This window comes from Olea europaea, chromosome 7 (assembly GCF_002742605.1).
Source record: "Olea europaea var. sylvestris chromosome 7, O_europaea_v1, whole genome shotgun sequence".
NCBI lineage: Eukaryota > Viridiplantae > Streptophyta > Magnoliopsida > Lamiales > Oleaceae > Olea > Olea europaea.
Window position 1 is genome coordinate 23,568,774 of NC_036243.1, and position 20,330 is coordinate 23,589,103.

At 34.2% G+C, this 20,330-nt stretch overlaps 1 protein-coding gene across 1 annotated transcript; it reads right to left on the bottom strand.

Moving 5' to 3' along the window:
* Positions 1-14,545: 14,545 nt before the first annotated feature.
* LOC111398087 (uncharacterized mitochondrial protein AtMg00820-like) lies at positions 14,546-14,944 on the bottom strand. The gene has a single exon (XM_023025040.1). It carries the CDS (start codon positions 14,942-14,944, stop codon positions 14,546-14,548), a length of 399 nt encoding a protein of 132 aa, XP_022880808.1.
* Between the last annotated feature and the right edge of the window lie 5,386 nt (positions 14,945-20,330).

The following is a 20,330-nucleotide window of genomic DNA, read 5'->3' on the forward strand; positions in this document are numbered from 1 at the left end:
GACATCATTTGCTTGGAGTTCATTCTACATCAATTTGGATTTGATTGGATCAATTTCTTCAAACTCAACATTCTACACCATATTGAGTTTGAGGGGAATGTATTAAAGATAGAAATATTGTCAAAAATATTTTTCATAATATTTTTCCTTTTAGTGTAGGATTATTTTCTTTATTAATTGATTGTATAATTAATACACAATCTTTCATTTTATGTTTATTTCTTTTTAATGTTATTTGTAACTCTATAAATAGGGTCTTCTACATTGTAATAAATAAGAGCTTACGTTATAATATTATTCTTATTTTTCTTAACAGAAAGACATTCCAAACGTGCACAGAATCTTGGTGTGGGATTCCCACTTCTGCACAGACAACAGCCTGCCGACATGATACCCACCCACATCACATGTAGCTGTCTCTCTTGCTCTTAGTTTTCTGGTTATAAGTAATCTTTATAGAGAAAAGGAAAAATGAGAATTTGGATTCATATCCGACAAACACGGAAGTTAATGCTCATTAACGCTTCTAATTACTGTGGAATTTCCATTAATGTCACGACTAGTGTTTTATTTAGATCAACAAACACAAAAAAAGTGGACAAAAATGAAAAAAGAACAGTAAGGTTCGGTAAAAATGTGCCTATATACATGCCCTTGAGCTCTGCGCAAGAATGCTCTCTTTCACGACATTTTACTCGTATTTGGTATATCCGTATACGTGACATTGAAATTGACTGAATTTATAAATGTTATCCAAGCATAGACTTATACAATCACATTGGTTCAATAATGAGTTTTACATAAACATGGGTCAGACGGAAGTGATTCAACCTATGCATATGTGAGCTATGAAAATACATATACAGCATTAACACAGTGATTGGAATTTCTACGAGTGTAGTTGATTTGATACATGAACCAAATGTTATAAATGTCCATACGCAATCCCAAAATAAGCACGGCAACCTCGATTCCTCATTTGCTTATTTAATTTTTTATTTTCTTAAATACCTTTCTAAAAGTAAAAAGAATGTTGGGGCAACACCATGTTCTCTGTTCCGTCCCGATTCCCCCGACAAGGCAGCATCAGGACATTTTATTATCCTTATACCCAAATGGGAGAGGGCTGACCACCAACAGGACTTTAGCGCTCTGGCTTTGCGTTCCCCAACAAAAACAAAAAATAAATAGAGAGAAGAAAAAAGAGAGTAGAAAACTATCGTTCCATAACAAGGCAAGAGGAAGCACCACGGAAATAAGGCATGGGAGTCGAGGAAAAGTAGCCCAACAACCTGTTTACAATAAACTTCACATTTCCGGGTATAAGATTGACATTTTAAGATTAAAGCTCATGTCTTAATACCAAACCCCGAAAGAGAGAAGGAAATTAGCTAGGCTACCCACCCCTACGCTAAATATTCATTTACGACTCTCTTGCATCTTCGAAAAGAGAATTACCAGAAGTTGAGGATTTGAAGAATTGTCGAATAGAAAGCTGCTGAACACACATCCTAAGTTACACAAACTGGGAAGGGAAGCAATAGAAATAAACAGCAAAAAAGGAACTTCAGATTAATGTGTGGCTTCTTCTCCCATCACCCATTGATAAAAACAAGGCTTACCACGTGTGCTGACTCAGGTCCGGCTGCTTAACCATTTTCCAATGTATTGCTTTTCGTATTAAACATTATTAAAAAATTAAAGAAAACTATAAGTATGTGTAGATATTCTACTGGACAAAAGAATAAAGACGAGATATGAAATCAAAAACAAAAATTAAAATCGATTTGTTCTAGAGTGAAAACCACTAGCAGATTTAGGATTCAGATGCACGAGAGGAAAAGAAATATATTCATTTATAACCAAGCCCAGTAATGTAAACAAGTACTAGGCAACAACACAAGACTCGATCCAAAAGTAAATTTCAATAAAAATCAGAACATAGACACATGACCCACACTCTTATACTGAAGCAGCATTTATATATATATAAACTTAAACTGCATACTAATACAAACACGCTTAAGAGTCATGACTTATCTTTGCCTTGTCCTTGTCCTTCTTGAAAGCATCAACAGCAGAATCGACCGCTTTCTTCCCGGCCTCAGCAATTTTCTTGACCGCCATGGTCGAAACGTGTTCCCTTTGTTTCGGAAAAACACTTCCGATCTTGACGAACCTTGTTGCATTGATGCTGCTCTCTTCTTCGTTGGGATTCATCTCTCCTGATTTTAATTTTTGCTTAAATTTCTCTCTCAATATTCTTATGCTTGTGGTGTGTCTCTGAAGGAAGATATTAGATGGTATTTATAAAAGACCACAGCATCTACATTCTTACCCCAGTCCATCCCAAACCCACCCTCACCAGATTTCCATGTAATTTTGCACTAATACATACGTGCCGATCGCAGGCTTGAATTAGTGTGTATGAGTTGAGTTCTCCCGCATATACGCCTTGCGTGTTTGGATATTCCATGCATGAAGAAAAGAGTTAAAGATCTGCTGTCCCATTTTGCTATGAGTTAAGATTTACTGTTCAATTTTTTTACAGTCCATCCAATTAATTTTTGACACATCATTGATTTAGTAGGTTAGTGATGAAATTAATGAGGATAAATTTGAGATAACATATTAATTATTAATGATATATTAAGAATTAATTAAAGGAAGATATGTAGAGCTTATACAATTTGAGAGCTATAATTTTCTTCTAAACTCTTTTTTTAAGCCAATTTTCGTGTAACTTAGCTGTAAATTCTTTGTGATGTCAAGGAAGAAAACAAGAATCTTCTCGCCAATGTTTAGATGTTTTGTTTAGATTAAAATATAATAGTAAAACATGGGCCAAAACAAAAATGTTATAACCTACACTTTTTTGCGCGTGTGGGTATGTGCAATGTGTTGTCTATTAATTAACTGTTGTTATTACATCTGTTTGTAATTAAAGAGTCGAGCTGATTTAATTGTCATTTGAGTCGACAATTTAATATAAATATATTTTTGAAATTTAAATACAGAAGAAGGTCATTCTATTCATCTTTTATTAACAGGCGCAGCAGCAACCAATAAACAGATGTATCAGTATATTTTAATAACCTCGTTAAATATCTTCAAATTCATTTATTTCAATTTTTATTGAAAATGACGTGGAGGGAAAAGATTGAACTAAAAAGTTGATTGAATTTTAAACTAACAAATGATAAAGTGTCACGTGACATAATGTAATCCGTAAACCTTAATGTACATGTAGTAAGGTACATAAAAATAATGGTATTCCAAGGAAGAAACCAGCTTAGGGTTGGACAAAACTTTCGAACCGAACCAAACCGAATAGTTCATCTTAAGTTAAATACTTAAATGGGTATCTGAGTCGAGAACTGACGGGTTTGGTTCGACTCTTGGTTCTACATTAAGAATCGAATCTCCTTAATTTTTTAATAAATTTATTATGAATAAGCCAAATTATTTTATTTTATTTAAATAAATTTGCTAACTAGTTAATTTAGCTTAAACTCAAAAATATGATTTTCCTATTTCTAATTTTCAGTACAAAATCAACTTAATCAAATTGACCTAAATTTTATTTAAATCTGTTACTCTACCATAGTGTTATTTCTACTATTCTGAAGAAATCGAAATGAAGTTCGATAACGCCTCTCTTAATTATTATGAGCTCGTTATCTTCATCTTTATATGACTTTAACAATCGAATCTATTAAAAATTTAGCAAAGAGATATGCAAAAAACACATAAGATTGGGTTACAAGAGCTAAGATTGAATATATCATGAATTGAATTAATGTAGTTTGTAAATATTAAAAAATTTAATTATAATACGAAACCTGGAAACCGAACCGAATCGAATGGGACTAAACTCGAACGGTTTCATAATTAAATTTAGACCCGAAGGTTCCACTTACTTTATACCCGAAAATTTCGAATCCGGTTCGATTCTTGTTAAAATCGAACTGAAACGGACCATGTTCAACCTTAAACTAGTCCTTCCATTCTCCAAATGTGGACCTGACTTTTTACGGGTGTGAATTAAGGACTCTAAATGCACCTGTCCTACAAGTTATATGTGGGAGAGGTCAGATACTACATTTCATAGTATAAAAGCTGACCTTAATTACACAAATATCTAAATTACCAGGAACTTTTATGTTCAAAATAATCTTTAATTACACTAAATATGGAAATTACTAGGAACTTATATATTCAAAATAATCATATGAATGCTCTTAAGAAATTTCAAAGAATGGCATCAGAAGTTTTGTTCATTTCGATTTGAAAGACAGATGAATTAGTTGAACACACAAGTATACATATTGTCATACGATAATTTAGGTTTTTACATTTTTATTTCAGAAAATATTTATTTTACAAGATGGATGAGGGCCGGCAAGTAAACTTCTATGGGAAGCCATGCAAAGCACCGTGCAACCCAATAAAATTTCAGGGATATTACTCTAATTCTGCATATAAAAATAAAATAATAGCTCTAATTAACACATGAGAACACACAACCACAAATTCAAGTCCTTGATTCACAACCACGTTTGAAGAAACTCATAAGCAAAAGCCTGTATTCTTCCTTTGAATTTACATGTAATTAATTTGCAGAAACGAATTACTACTGGAAATGAAAAAGGGAAAAAATAGAGAAGTACTCGTCGCCATATATACTGGTTATTATTTTTATATTAAAACGACGTTCAATCTTACTCTTAATAGAGTGCGATACACCCACAAAACACACTCTCAAACACTTTCAATGTTGTTTAGTACATTTATATTGCAACCTAAATTTAACAAAGATATTTTAGTTGAAATCAACATTCAGAGAAGATCATGAGCAAAGATGTGTCTTCTTCTTTGAAATCTCATAGAATTTACAGCAACATTACACGAGAACATCGTAGAAAAAAGGGTTTCCAAGAATCCCACATGTTTCGTGCTATAAATACCTGATATCTTTCTTCAGAGACACACCACCGAGCAAAAGAAAGAGAGTTCATAACATATAAAACATTTTCAAAAGAAGAGTAGAAATGAATTCCAGCAACAGCAATGGTCCAGGATTGAGCAAGAATGAAAGTTTGATTCCCAAAGGAAAGCAGCATGTTTCAACAATGATGGGAAAGAAAATGGCTGAGGCTGCGAAGAAAGTAGCAAAATCGACAGTCACGGCTGCCAAGAAGCACAACGACAAGGCAAAGATAAATGCCGGTAACTAGAATTCCGGATGAGCATAGTGCCAAATTCGAAAGCTATAGTTTTTTATTGTCTTGTTTGTATAATGTAATATATATACATGTAACAAAGGAATAACAGTGATAAAATGACGTGTGTGTGTGTGTGTTTATGTAACATTTATATAAAAGTTGTACTGTGTTTACTATTAGTAAATATCTACCCTGATGTGTCTTTGAGATTGTACTCGTTTATTTTCAAGTTTCTTGGATATTGAGGTATGCCCTTTTTATTGCCGGGAACGAATTTAATGTTGTTGGTTTACTGCGATTACTAGCAATTTCGGTTCCTTGAACCATCTTTCATTGATACAAGTATTGGAGTGGAGCCCCCCGGGGCATAGCCTAGTTGTGCAAAGGACAGGAGTGAGATTATTTCACGCTTTGCTGACAGCCGCAGTGTGGGGGTTCGATTCCTGAGGCATGAAATTGGACTCTTTGTAGGCGCAGTGTACAAGTAGCTCTTATTCCCTGGCTTGTTGGGGCACATCTCGCGATTTACCTCTCTCAAAAAGCTCTAGGGATGGGGCGGTGGGGGCCCTCAAGGTTGGGGTTCAACCTTTTTTTTTTTTTTTTTTTTAAGTATTGGAGTGGAAGTAATTTTGTTGATGCATATGAATAATTAATGGAGCGTTGATCCAATAGATCGAAACAAAGCCTTCCGTTATGAATAGTTTAATTAGTCTACTTCACCAACATATTGTGCTTGAGGTAAAATAAACAATCGATTTACTTTGTAGAAAATTCTATCTCGATGGTTTCCAAAGTATCCAAAATGGTTTGAGAAAAATCAGCTTTTACTATAAGTTTTGTAAATCCGATATTCCAATAGTATAGTCCCATCTATTTCTCTTCAGACGATCTTCTAACAATGCCACAGGCTGCCACAAAATGTACACCAATTGCATATGTTTGGTAAGGTAAATTGGTATAGACCGTATATTAATGAAGAGAAACTAATTCAATCCTAATAATACATACCAAACATTCCCTGAAGACCCACGGAGGAAAATTGAAAAGAAGATAATGGAAAGAACAAAGAAATAAGAGTTGCTACACTTGTGAAAAACAAGATTTCTAATTGAACATCTTTTGAAAAGTTCCAAAAGAGTTTAACGTGGGGGAAACAAATTTGTTCTCTTGGCCTAATTTTCAAGGAGGGTAATACTCTAAATTTCAATGGTGTAATCTAATTTAACAACCAACGAAATATATCCTCATTACAACTTCCTCCCATTAAGAAAAGAAAAGTATCAACTGTAAAATACAAACCTAAAACAATTCAGCAACTGCTATCATATAAATATACCAGACAGAGTGCAGGAATTCTAAGGCCGGGCAAAAGCGGATATCAGTCCCACCACCAAAGTCAATTCTGTCAATCTGTAAAAATATCAATCAACTACACGATGAAGCAACATACGTTGGTCTACACTAAAGTTAATTAGCAACAAACAATATCTCAATCTCCCTCTATCACAATATAATATTGATCTTTATAGTCAATTAAGACTGTCCAAGACTATTCAAACATTAATCATCAATGCACTGGACTAAAGTTAATTAGCAACAAATAATGAGATATAATTTTCGAGTCCAATGTGCCTTAAGAGTATTGTATCAGTCTAGCCCAGAAGTGCTCCTTGGCTCTCCAGTTTCCTTGCCGTCTTTCCTAGTTACTCACTAACTTCATAACGATCTACCTTAATATATGACATTAGTAGAAGAGGAGGCTTCTCTCTCTTGTATTTCTCTGCTTTCTGCTACTAAGTTTTATTTGGAATTTCATTATTCTTTATTAATTTGTAGCATGGAAAATATAAATAGTTCTAGAATGAGTTCATATCTAAATCAGATCCATGTTCATTGGTATGTTTTACAGTGCACAATAATGGAGAAAACTTTATTTTATATGTTCCTCTTCTGCCACCATAAGCTCAACCATTTCAGAAATAACAAAATCTAAAGGGCACCTTAAGAACTGCTGTCCCCGAAAAGTGTCAAATTCCAAAATTAAGACATTGAACTTGGTGTGTTTCCAACTATCTCATGTGTTTATATTTCAAATATAACTTACAAGAATATTAATATCTTATAATCCTCATGCGTCCAATTTTCATACCTAACCTCTAAACGTGGTGGCTGGAATGATACCACTCACAACTAATCCATTTAAAGAATAAGTAACATTCAATAATTAAGATTTTCAACTTTACATTTAGGACAAAAATTAAAATCAAAACTGAAAATTTAATAAGGTTTCAATTTCGAAATATTAAAACTTCATTTTTATGTTACACTTGGGATGTAAACAAAATTATGTAGATTAGTCATGATAATATACCTCTTTTAAAATATTGATTAAGCACATTATTGTGGTTTAAATCTTTTAACCAATTGTTTATAATCAAATCATAGAATTTCCATGAAATCAATATAATCCATAGATTCATGTGCATGACAAAATACCAATTTTTATTTTATAACACTCTAAGATTTCAGCATTTAACTTGATACACGTCAAATAATAATATAGTTACTTGCCTATTCAGGAGGCCAGGCCAATAAATCACTACCAACTTCTTGTTCAAGATTAACACCAAAACTCTAACCAACCGATTAAGTCCCATTGGCTCTAAAACTATGTTAGATAATCAGTACCAGTTTAATAAGGGGCGGTAATTGAAGAGTGCATTGCAGGGGCTTAAGAGTGTGTTAGTGCTCTGAACAAAAAAAAAAAAAAAAAAAAAATTGATTTGGTTTCAGGGTTCTAAAAAATGATATTCAAAAAGCTTTCGATACCATCAGTTGGGATTTTCTCCTTCAGGTATTCCAATGCTACGGATTTAATGACATTTTTGTGCTAGAACAAATTTTTAAATCTGTGTAAATCTGAGTCCTGGTGAATAGGGTGCCTAAGGGATATTTCCGATGCTCAAGAGTTGTCCATCATCTATATCTCCTTCAATTCGAGAGAATTATCTGTCACTCATGAAGAAAGCTAGATGGATTATTGGTGAATACTCATGGGTGAGATTCTTGACAAACAACTGGTTAGGGATCCAATCATTGACATATTGGACTTTCCTTCTGATACAAACAGGTTGCTTACATAACTTGGGTTAGATGTGTACTATGCTGCAGTTGGCATCTACCAATAGAATTCGTGGCTTGTTACATGTAATACATTAAGTTTCAAAAAAAAAAGTCAAACAAAAAAAAATATATAGTATAATGAGGCGGTGGAATTGGATCGATATCAATCCAGTTCCACCCAAAACCAAATTAACAACACACAACACACACAACACAAAAAAAAAAGGTACAGAGAAGAAGAAGAGAGAAAAAGAGAAAGGAAAAGAGGGAAAAAAGGGGGAAAAAAGGGAGAAAAGAGGAAGAAAAAGAAGGAAAAAAGGGGAAAAATTTGTCAATGTGTTAGGAATTAAGTGCTCTATCCTATTAGACTTGAATTTCTCAATTTTGAAAGGTAAGTAAAAAGTTACTTATTGTTAAGTTATGTTTGATTTTATTAGGTTTGAATTTCTCAATTTCGAAAGGTAAGCAAAAGTTACTTATTGAAAAGTTCTGTTTGATTTTATAGTTGTTAGGTTGTTAGATTAAATTCAATTTTATTAAAGGGGTCAAGTATAATAAACTATGAAATTGAGTAAAATGAAAGAAAAATTAGTTTTAGTAATTAAAGAGACTTTAGAAATCGCCTAGACATAAAATAGTTAAATTTGGGTATAGCCTATTTAATTAATGAAATTTCTTAAAATAGTTAATTATTAATTTAAAAATGATATCATATTTCAGGCGGCGATACGGGTATCGGGACAGTGTACCAATCAAGTTGATTTTGGTCTACATAGTTCTGTGAGTGAAAAAATATAAATATTTTAAAAATATTTATAAATTAAGTATATTGTTAAAATATGTGCAATTATATGTTTGAATTACATGGTTATTATGAAAATATCTTTTATTCTAATACATGTGGATTTTAAAGATTGTATACGATACATTGTGAATTGGAATATGAGGTATGATTTTGAGATCGACCAGAAAAGTATCTATGATTATATACACTGAGGGATCTTGGTCGTGTTCTATACTATACTGAGAGGTTTTGGACCGGGGATGAAGGGGTTCGACCGTGTACATATAATTCACTGAGAGTGCGTTGGCCGTATTCTAGAATTGATTATGAGAGGTCTTTGAGACCAACTTTCGTTCACGGAGGAGCCAAAAGGCTGTGACAAAAGTTCTTAGTCTGAGGGACGGATTATATATTTCAGCTAGATGGTACATTTTTGGTGGATTTTTCAGTACGTTTGATGTGATGAGATTATAGCATGGTTATCAGCTGATATCTATATCATAATTTTAAGATGATATTTTACAACCTTATGTGAATATTTCACTTTTTGGCTATAATTATATGATGGTAGCTTATGAATTATCAAATGATATGAATTTGATTTTCAATAAAAATGTATATTTATTTTGAACTTCTCCACTCACTGAGCTATCAACTTATATGTTTTTCCACGTTTTTCCTTATTAGGCAGCAGTTGAGAATCTGGGCATCTTTTGGAGTTGAACCTTGCTTTTGAAGTCAAAGCAACATGACAGAGTTTGTTAGTATGACTTACTTCATAGAACATGTAGTCAGTATTTTGGGACGCATGTTCATATCTAGATGTGATTTTGCATCACTTGTAGGTAGTTATGAGGCTCACTATGTGTTTTGTATTCATATGTATATTTCATTTTATGTCTTGGTAAATGTTGAGATTTCGACTTATCTTTATTGTGCTGTGCTATAGTTTGAGATTTGTGTGAAATTGATCACAGGTTGGTTAATCCTATTTACAGGGGAGATAATGTCGAAATTCTGTTAGAAAAGTGATATATTGTATTTGTAGTAGCCTTGATGGTGGATCCGACTTTTAGTTGGTATCTATCATCGGCGCATGCCACATCCGGATCTAGTGGTGTTTCACTGGACGGGGTGTGTAATTACACTACCTATACATACGAATGTCAATTGGGCTCGTTGGCTGGGCTCGAGGCTCCGTTTCATCGAGCCCAATTTTGAGGTTCCAGGCAGAACCCGAGCCGGCCCGTGCTTTAATTAAAAAAAAAAGAAAAAAAGAAGAAGAGGAACAAAGTCATCTATTTGCCATAAAATAAAATAAAAATAAAAATATAAAAAAAAACGAAGCTGGCCTGGCCTGGCCCGACTCGGCTTGGCTTGGCTCGCTAAGGCAGGAGCCGAAAAGCTCGGGCCAAGCCTTGTTTTTTTGGCCGAGCTTTTGCTCGGCTCGACCCGAGCTCTTTTCTTCGTTAGGTTTCATCTCTTCTGATTTTAATTTTTTTTTTTTCTTCTATGAATCTCTCTCTCTCTCTCTCAATATTCTTATGCTTATGGTGTGTCTCTGAAGGAAGATGTGTGAGGGTGGTTATAAACGACCATTGTTTCTGCACTCTTCTTACGACACACCCCAAGCCCATCCTCGCCGTGTTTTCATAGTTTAGCTACAGTTTCTATATTTGGGTGTCAAATATCTGCAACCAAGTTGATGTAGATTTGAGTATGCTTACGGTCTCCGGTATACGTGCCTTTTGAAGATTCAATGCATGAAAAGATGTTTAATAATATTATTCACCTCCACTGAATTATCACTTATTTATGTTATATGAAAGTGCTGTAAAATGAATAAAAAGTGTACATCTTTGTTGACCAATGTAGCGTAATGTTAAAACTGAAGTCTTTTAGTTAGAATTATTTATTTTGGTGTGCAGTTTAGAGAGTAAGCGAAAAAAATAAATTATAGATACATTAATTTTTAGGTATAAACTATAAAACAATAAGTTAATAAATACATAAAAATTCATAATAAACCACATGCTATACAGTTTTTTGCAATGCATATATATATATATATAGTTAGTAAGATAATCTCTACAGGCGATTCCATTCCCATATATGCACATATATAAATGATGACAACATTCTTTATTTCTTGATTTAGTAAGAGTTTTTCAATAATAAATATAAATCAATAATTTTTCAAAATAATAAAATTTATTAATTTTATAAAATTTATTATCTTGTAATGAGGAAGAGATAATAAATTAACTGTGCTCTGTTTACATATATAAAAGGCACGCCTAAAAACTTATTGGTTATTTATTTATTCTTAAGTAATTTCAAGGAAAACAGTAATTTTCTCGAGATTTTCTACAAATCTTTATGTGAAATAAGACTTTGATCGGTATAATGTTTGTAACTATTATGATTTAATAGAGTTTTTGTTTTCCAATATGGTTAATAATATAGGTATGCTTTAATAGATGGATTTAGGTAAAGAATAGACGAATATAGCTAGTAAAATCACTGAATGAAAAATAAATAGCTTCATCACTGATATTGAAACTTGTATCCAGTATTTTCTTTCTTTCAAAAATTATCATGATGAAAGAATTATTTATGAATTTTTAATGATAAAATTAAAACAAAAGTGAGAGATTCCAATTATGAATAAACTGCTTACTTTAGTATGTTCCTAATCGAGGTTTGAAATAAATAATTTACTTCCAATTGATTGCTGATTATGCGGTTCTAATTCTTGTTGCTTTTTTTTAGCAGGACAGCGAATTGGAACGGTGAACGATGATGGAAAATGTGAATACTACTATTATAAACTGTTGGTTAATGATTTTTAATCATCACAATAGGAAATTAATTTTTCTTTGAAAATTAAAATCATGTAAATAAGGATTTTAGTGACCTTAAGATCACTGGATTATAAAATCTTCACACATAAAAATGGGAGATGATAACCTTTTTGCAGAAGCTATTAAATGACATAGCCAATTGCTTCCTCCCTTAGATATTCTCCCTTGTTCCCCACTAGGTGTAATTTCTTTTTGGGGAAAGTGAAAAGTGGCTAACCCTAATTCTCATTCAAAATATGCCACTAAATTGTATATTTATAATATCCTATTAGGGTTTGAAAATTGCACAAATTTTCTTAGACTTTATTGTAGTAGGCCAATTAAGTCACACGTCTTTTATTGGAGCCAAAGGAGGGACCTAACCGGATCACATGACCCAAGCTCCAATAGATGTTTTCAATTGGGTCAACTCTTGACCAATTGAGATACATCTATTAATCCGGGCTTATTGTACCAAAAAATCGAGATTGTACTCTCGAGTCGAGTGATAGTTATAGAAGCAAATTATGATCCAATAACAATATCCTCTGATTATTGTTCCACAAGTCAACTCCTATTTGACCGTTAATATGTTGAAACTGGCAAAATAACTGTTTTGCCCTTCAACATGTATTACCCTCTAAGTCCCATTTTCATACGGTAAATTCGTTGTGATAAAATCACAATGTAAATTCCAACAATCTCATCGTCGATCTACCGAGCTCAGATTCAATTTGCCTAGAAAAATACCTTAGAGTGATAATAGTCTCATCTCAATGATTAATGGATTCCAATATTGTAAGTATATGATCTCTAATTGTTTCGACCCGATTGTCAAAGCACCGAGATCAATCTTCTATTTAAGACTTCACTCATTGGTACCTCAAAGAACTTGAACTAGCAATCAAAGATACATTACTCACTTAGGATTTAGGTGACATGTTTGATAATCAAGTAGAGTCTCATTTTAAACGATCACAAATGAGTCATCTACGCGGTCCCATTCAATATGCATTGAAACACATTATTGTTCCTATTTCAAGATCTAGACAAATCTTAAAAAGAACAATACAATCTTATCAACATAAAGCGTCTAACTTTATGAACCGATTGTGAACGACATAATTTTGATCGCATCACAAATTGTGTCTTACTATTCCCGATCCATCGAGTATATAATTGTGACATCCTATATGATCTTGGAACCTTAGACAATCACTTCAAATTATAACACGCAAATAAACGAACGTAAATTCATAATGTGATTTTACAGAGCACTACTCGAAGGATGGACATCAAACTAACAATCTCTCACTTGCCTTTCTTAGAGTATGTGTAACATATCAAGAATACTCATCCCCTTAAGATGTCCATCAAAAGCCTTAGCTGGTAAGGTCTTAGTGAATGGATCCGCAAGATTATCTGTTGATACAATCTTACTAACCGTCACGTCTCTTAGATGAACAATTTCTCTAACAAGGTGATATTTTCTCTCGATGTGCTTGCCACGCTGATGACTCCTCGGTTATTTAGCATTGGCAACAGCCCCACTATTATCGTAATGAAGCGTTATGGGCCCCATTGTCAAAGGTACCACGTCAAGGTCCAAAAGAAACTTCTTAAACCATACAACTTCTTTAGCAGCTTCACAAGCTGCTACATATTCTGCCTCCATGGTGGAATCAGCAATACAAGATTGCTTGATACTCCTCCATACCACAGCTCTACCTTCCAGTGTAAATACTGATCCCGATGTAGACTTTCTAAAGTCATGATCGGATTGAAATCGGAATCAGTATATCCAATAGGATTTAGATTATGTCTTGAGTAGACAAGCATATAATCTCTCGTTCTCCGAAGATACTTGAGTATATGCTTTACCGCTACCCAATGTTCTGGTCTTGGATTAGACTGATAACGACTAACAATACCCACAGCATAACAAATATTCGGTCTAGTGCAAGGTATAGCATACATGAGACTTCCCACTGCTGAAGCATAAGGAACCTTTCTCATGTAATCTATCTCCGTTGCATTCTTGGGACAGTGCTCTTTAGATAAATGAATTTCATGTCTAGAAGGAAGTTATCCCTTTTTGGAATTCTGCATTGCACATCTGGACAATATTTTGTCGATATATGAAGCTTGAGATAATGCAATCCTTCTGTTTTTCCTATCTCGCAAGATACGGATTCCCAAAACATAACTAGTTTCTCCCAAGTCCTTCATATCAAACTGCTGTGAGAACCATTTCTTTACAGATGACAATGTCCCTACATCATTGCCAATGAGTAGAATGTCATCTATATAAAGAATTAGAAAAACTACTTTCTTTCCTTGTATTCGTTTGTACACACAAGGTTCATCCAGATTTTGCTCAAAATTATAGGTCTTGATGGTTTGATCAAATCTTACATTCCAAGATCTGGACGCTTGCTTAGTCCATAAATGGACCTCTGCAACGTGCAAACTTTCCTTTCATGGCCTTCTTTCGCAAACCCTTCAGGTTGCATCATGTAAATGGTCTCCTCAAGACGTCCATTTAAAAATACTGTATTGATATCCATTTGTCAAACCTCATAATCATAATGAGTGGCAATGGATAAAAGAACTCGAATAGATTTAAGCATGGCAACCGATGAGAAGGTTTCTTCATAGTCGATACTTTCTCTTTGGGTAAAACCCTTGGCTACTAGCCTTGCTTTGAAGGTTTCAACATTCCCATCTATACCTCTTTTCCTTTTATAGACCCACTTACATCCTATAGGTTTTACCCCATTAGGTGCATTTACAAGATTCCAAACCTTGTTGGAATACATAGATTTTATTTCTGAGTTCATGGCTAATTTCCATGATTCAAAGTCTACATCCTCCATTGCTTTCTTAAACGAAGTGGGATCTTCTTCTTGCTCAGTAGAGATCACCTGATAGGATTTTCCATAAAGCAAGTACCTAGAAGGTGGTCTCATAACCTTCTCACTACGAGCAATAGTTGAAAGTGCCCGACTGTCCAGTCTGACCTAAGGTCCTTCCTCTCTTCCCACTGTTTGATCCTGTCCTTGGTTAGGAACAACTTCCTCATTATCCCCATTTGAAGGGACATGTGGAGATACAATAATGGGTGCCTCATTTTCTACTACCTCTGGTTCTATTTGCCTATGAGGCCCTGTGGGCATCACTTGCTCACTTGCTTCATCAGTAACCATTGGTTCAGTAGGAGGTTCCAAGTGATCACTATTAGATTCTATGCGGAAATCTGGAGCTGAGTTGTTTGAATCATGTTCTAACATCTCTTCCAATAGAATCTTAGTAGTAGACTTGTGTTCTTCTATATTCTTATCCTCTAAGAAGGTTGCATTTGTGCTAACAAATACCTTCTTATCAAGAGGATTATAGAAGTAGTGACCTCTCGTTCCCTTTGGATATCCTGCAAAGAAACAAACCTCTGATCTTGATTCTATCTTATCCGTCTTTCCCTTTAGCACATGTGTTGGACAACCCCATATCCGAATGTGGTGTAAATTGGGCTTGCGCCCATTCCACAATTCAAAAGTTGTCTTGGGAACTGACTTAGATGGTACCAAATTCAAGATATAAATGGCTGTTTGTAGTACATATCCCCAAAAGGATATAGGCAGTTAGGAATAACTTATCATTGATTTTACCATATCTAAAAGAGTTCGATTTTTTCTTTCCGAGACACCATTCTGTTGGGGAGTTCTTGGTGCACTCAATTGGGAAAATATCCCATTATCCGATAAATAGACCTTAAACTTTTGGGATAGATACTCGCCACCTCAATCAAATCGAAGGCCTTGATACTCTTACCTTATTGTTTCTCAACTTCCGTCCGAAACTCCTTGAATTTCTCCAAAGCTTTGGATTTGTGAGACATAAGGTATATGTATCCAAATCTAGAGTAATCATCTGTGAAGGTGATGAAGTACTTGTATCCTCCTCTAACCCGAGTACTAATAGGTCCACAAACATTGGAATGTACTAATTCCAAAACCTCTTTAGCCCTTAGTCCCTTAGCCTTAAAGGGCCTCTTGGTCATCTTTTCTTCTATACAAGATTCACAAGTTGATATAGATTCTACCTCTAACTCATTTAATTTTTGAATCCTATTTAGATTGATATGACTCAATCTAAGATGCCATAAGAGAGTCTCATTAGTACTAGACGACCTCTTTCTTTTCTTAGCAGTAGTAGTGTTGTGTATAGAGCCAATCAAAGGACTTAAGACATAAAGACTATTAACCATATGACCTGAACATATAATAGAATTATTCAACTTAATAACCACCGTAGAACGGGTAAAAAGTACCGAATAACCAACATGATATAAAAGTGCAACGAAAACCAAGTTTCGTGTAAGTTCGGGAACATAATAACAGTCATTTAATATCAAATGCCTACAATTCTCAAAACATAAAGTAAAAGTGCCAACAGCTTTGGCAGATACCACTTCTCTTGTGCCAACCCTAAAAGTGTACTCCCCTCACTGAGATGCTTGGTTCCCTGGAATCCCTGCAAAGAATTGCAAACATGATTAGTGGTTCCAAAATCTACAATCCAGGTATTAGTAGAATCAACCACTAAGCAAGACTCAATGAATAGGGTATTATTGCCTTTACCTTGCTTCCCCTTAGCTAGGTAATCTAGGCAGTTCCTCTTCCAGTGACCCTTTTGTCCACAAATAAAACACTTTCCCTTTGGTTTCCCATCAGCAGTAGTTTTTTTCCCCTTTGACTTACTATTTGGCTTTTTGTTTGGCCTCTTCCTCTTCTTTCCTTCTTTGCCACCAAAAGGCTTAGGATGAGAGGGTCCGACTGTAACAGTCAAAGCACTTCCACTCATAGCCTTTAGAATAGATTCAGCATTTTGTAACTCTTTCATTAATTTCGTCAGAGACATATCCATCTTGTGTAGATTATAATCAACTATAAATTGTGAGAACATCTCAGGAAGAGTCTCAAGGACCATGTCAATCTGCATCTCGGAATCAATGTCAGCTCCTAAAACCTCTGCAACATTGAAGTGACCAATCATTGTTAACATATGGTCCCTTACAGATGCACCCGATTTCATGCGTGTGTTCATAATTGCCCTAATGGAGGCTTGCCTAGTTTGTTGGCTTTGATGTCCAAACATCTCTTGAAGGCTTTCCATTATGTCAAAAGCAGTTTGCATATTCCGATATTTTTGTTGTAATACATTTGACATGGATGCCAAAATGTAACAACGGACTATCTTATCAGAATGATGCCACTTTTCATATGCAGCCTTTTGAGATTTCGTGGAGCCATCTTTAGGGGTTTCGGGACAAATTTCATCTAGCACAAATTTGTATTTTTCAATTGTAAGAACAATATTAAGACTCATTTTCTAATCAACGTAGTTTTCTCCCACAAGTTGATTTTTGTTAAGTATTACTGATAATGGATTAATCAACATTTTCTGTAAAATTAACGATTCGCGTATTAATAAAATGAGCAATAATCTTTGCATGATGCACATATATATAGACCAAAAACTATATTTGTAATCAAAAAACCTTAAACTCTTACAACTTTTAACACGCCCTCTATAGGATGTCAATGTAGTTGTTGGCAAGGTTTGGACCTTCCCACTCATTTTATTGAGTTAGGCATCTCATACCACAAGAAAATGATGATTGATTATTATTTGGCCTATAAATAATTTTGTTGAAATCTTCTATTGGAAGTCCCCCAAAATATTCATATATAAGTGTAATAACCTCCGTCAATAATTTTAAAATATCCGAAATATATAAGATGTCGTCTATAGGATGATCATCCTATTATTTCATTTTTAAAGAAATTCTATCACTAGATCCAATTTCAGTTAATCTAAAATAACGTAGTTTTCGTATAGGGAGACCGATATAATTCGATACTAAACATACATATTTTAATAACAAATTGGATGATGGAGGATGTCGTAGGTTTATACATGCCTATAAACCCTCTTCCACTTATGATTTTGCACTGTTGGATTTTCACTTAATTAGTCCGCTAAATATAAATAATTATAATGGCGCTAATTATAAAATATTTTTGAACCACCTCTAATTAATTTAGAGTGATAAAAAAATATTTAAATGTAAATGCATATGATTTTAGTGCACCGGGTGGTATTTCATTTAATTTACATGACATACGATAATAATTAAATATTCATCCATCCATAAAGCTGTAAAAGTGATAATTAAATGAATAATAATCACTAATGACCCATCCTAAAAATTTAAATTACAACATGGATAAAAAAAATTACATTGGGCCACATCCCGGCCCAATTCTTTAATTTTCTTTGTAGTCCACCTCATGTAACATAAAAATAGGGTTAATTTAGTCAAGAGCGTGTGGCCGAGTTGGCAAAGGGCATGGCCTGGGAAACTGGGTTTGGCTTCGACGAGGGTTCAACCCACGCTTGAGACATTCGCCTTCTCCTTGGAGAAGATTTAACCGGCTGGTGTGGTTGCGGGTCTCGTGCCAGCCCCCAGGTTTACCTAGTGCGCACTGGTTGCCAGTAGCGGCTGCGGGTTCCTGGATTATCAAAAAAAAATAGGGTTAATTTAATTTTTAGGCCCAAAACTTAAAATCAACAAGGCCATTATCTAACAACATTGGCCCAAGTATTAAAGAAAGACTCAAAAAATCCAAATTACCCTAATTTTCAAACCCTAACAAGAAAACATATTTCCATAAAAAACACACAGTACTTCGGCGACCCAAAATAAGTCGCCATCGATGTCGCCGTCGGAACTGATCCTCCGACGAAGGCGGCAGCAAGCTGTTGCGGTCAGCAACTTTTACTGCTGCCTTACAGGCAGTAGCTTGCTGATCTGCTGCTGCGAACACAGCAGCAGCTATGGCTTCTCCGGCCTTTGGTGTTTCTTGGTTTTATTTCTTGCATTTTGTCCTTCCTTCCTCTCCATTGAAATTACAGCAACAAGTTTACATTTCTTCCTCAAAATACAAGTGTGAAGATGAAGAAAAAATTACAAAAAAAATAAATTAGTACCTTATGGCTTATAATAATTCTAGAGAATAACTACAATAAATGAATTACAATAGGAAGTAAAAAGAAATTCTAGGGCCAAAAGTGATTACAAGTGTATCAACAATAACTTTAAACATATTTAAGGCATAAATATGTCAAAATCAAATAATCTAACACCACCCAACTAAAATACATATTATACTAGGATTTTAAAAAAAATTAATCCTACTCAAGGTATACAATAACCTTGGCTCTAATACCATTTGTTGGTTAATGATTTTTAATCATCACAATAGGAAATTAATTTTCCTTTGAAGATTAAAATCATGTAAATAAGGATTTTAGTGACCTTGAGATCATTGGATTATAAAATCCTCATATATAGAAAGGGGAGATGATAACCTTTTTGAAGGAGCTATTAAATGGCCTAGCCAATTGCTTCCTCCCTTAGATCTTCTCCCTTATTCTCCACTAGGTGTAATTCCTTTTTAGAGAAAGTGAAAAGTGACTAACCCTAATTCTCATTCAAAATATGCCAATAAAGTGCATATTTATAATGCCCTATTATGGTTTGAAAATTGCACAAATTTCCTTGGACTTTATTAAAGTAGGTCAATTAAGTCACACACCTTTTATTGGAGTCAAGAGAGGGACCTAACCGGACTCACATGACCCAAGCTCCAATAAATGTTTTCAATTGAGTCAACTCTTGATCAATTGAGATACATCTATTAATCCCGACTTATTCTATTAAAAAATTGAGATTGCACTCTCGAGTCGAGTGATAGTTATAGAAGCAACTTATGATCCAATAACAATATCATCTGATTATCTTTCCACAAGTCAACCCCCATTTGACCATCAATATGTTGAAACTGGCAAAATGACCATTTTGCCTTTCAACATGTATTACCCTCTAAGTCCCATTTTCATACGGTAAATTCGTTGTGATAAAATCACAATGTAAATTCCAACAATCTCATCGTCGATCTACCGAGCTCAGATTCAATTTGCCTAGAAAAATACCTTTGAGTGATGATTGTCTCATCTCAATGATTAATGGATTCCAATATTGTAAGTATATGATCTCTAATTGTTTTGGCCCAATTGCCAAAGTACCGAGATCAATTTTTTATTTAAGACTTTACTCATTGGTACCTCAAAAAACTTGAACTAGCAATCAAAGGTACATTACTCACTTAGGATTTAGGTAACCTGTTTGATAATCAAGTAGAGTCGTATTTCAAACGGTCACAAATGAGTCATCTACGCGGTCCCGTTCAATGTGCATCGAAACACATTATTGTTCCTATTTCAAGATCTAGA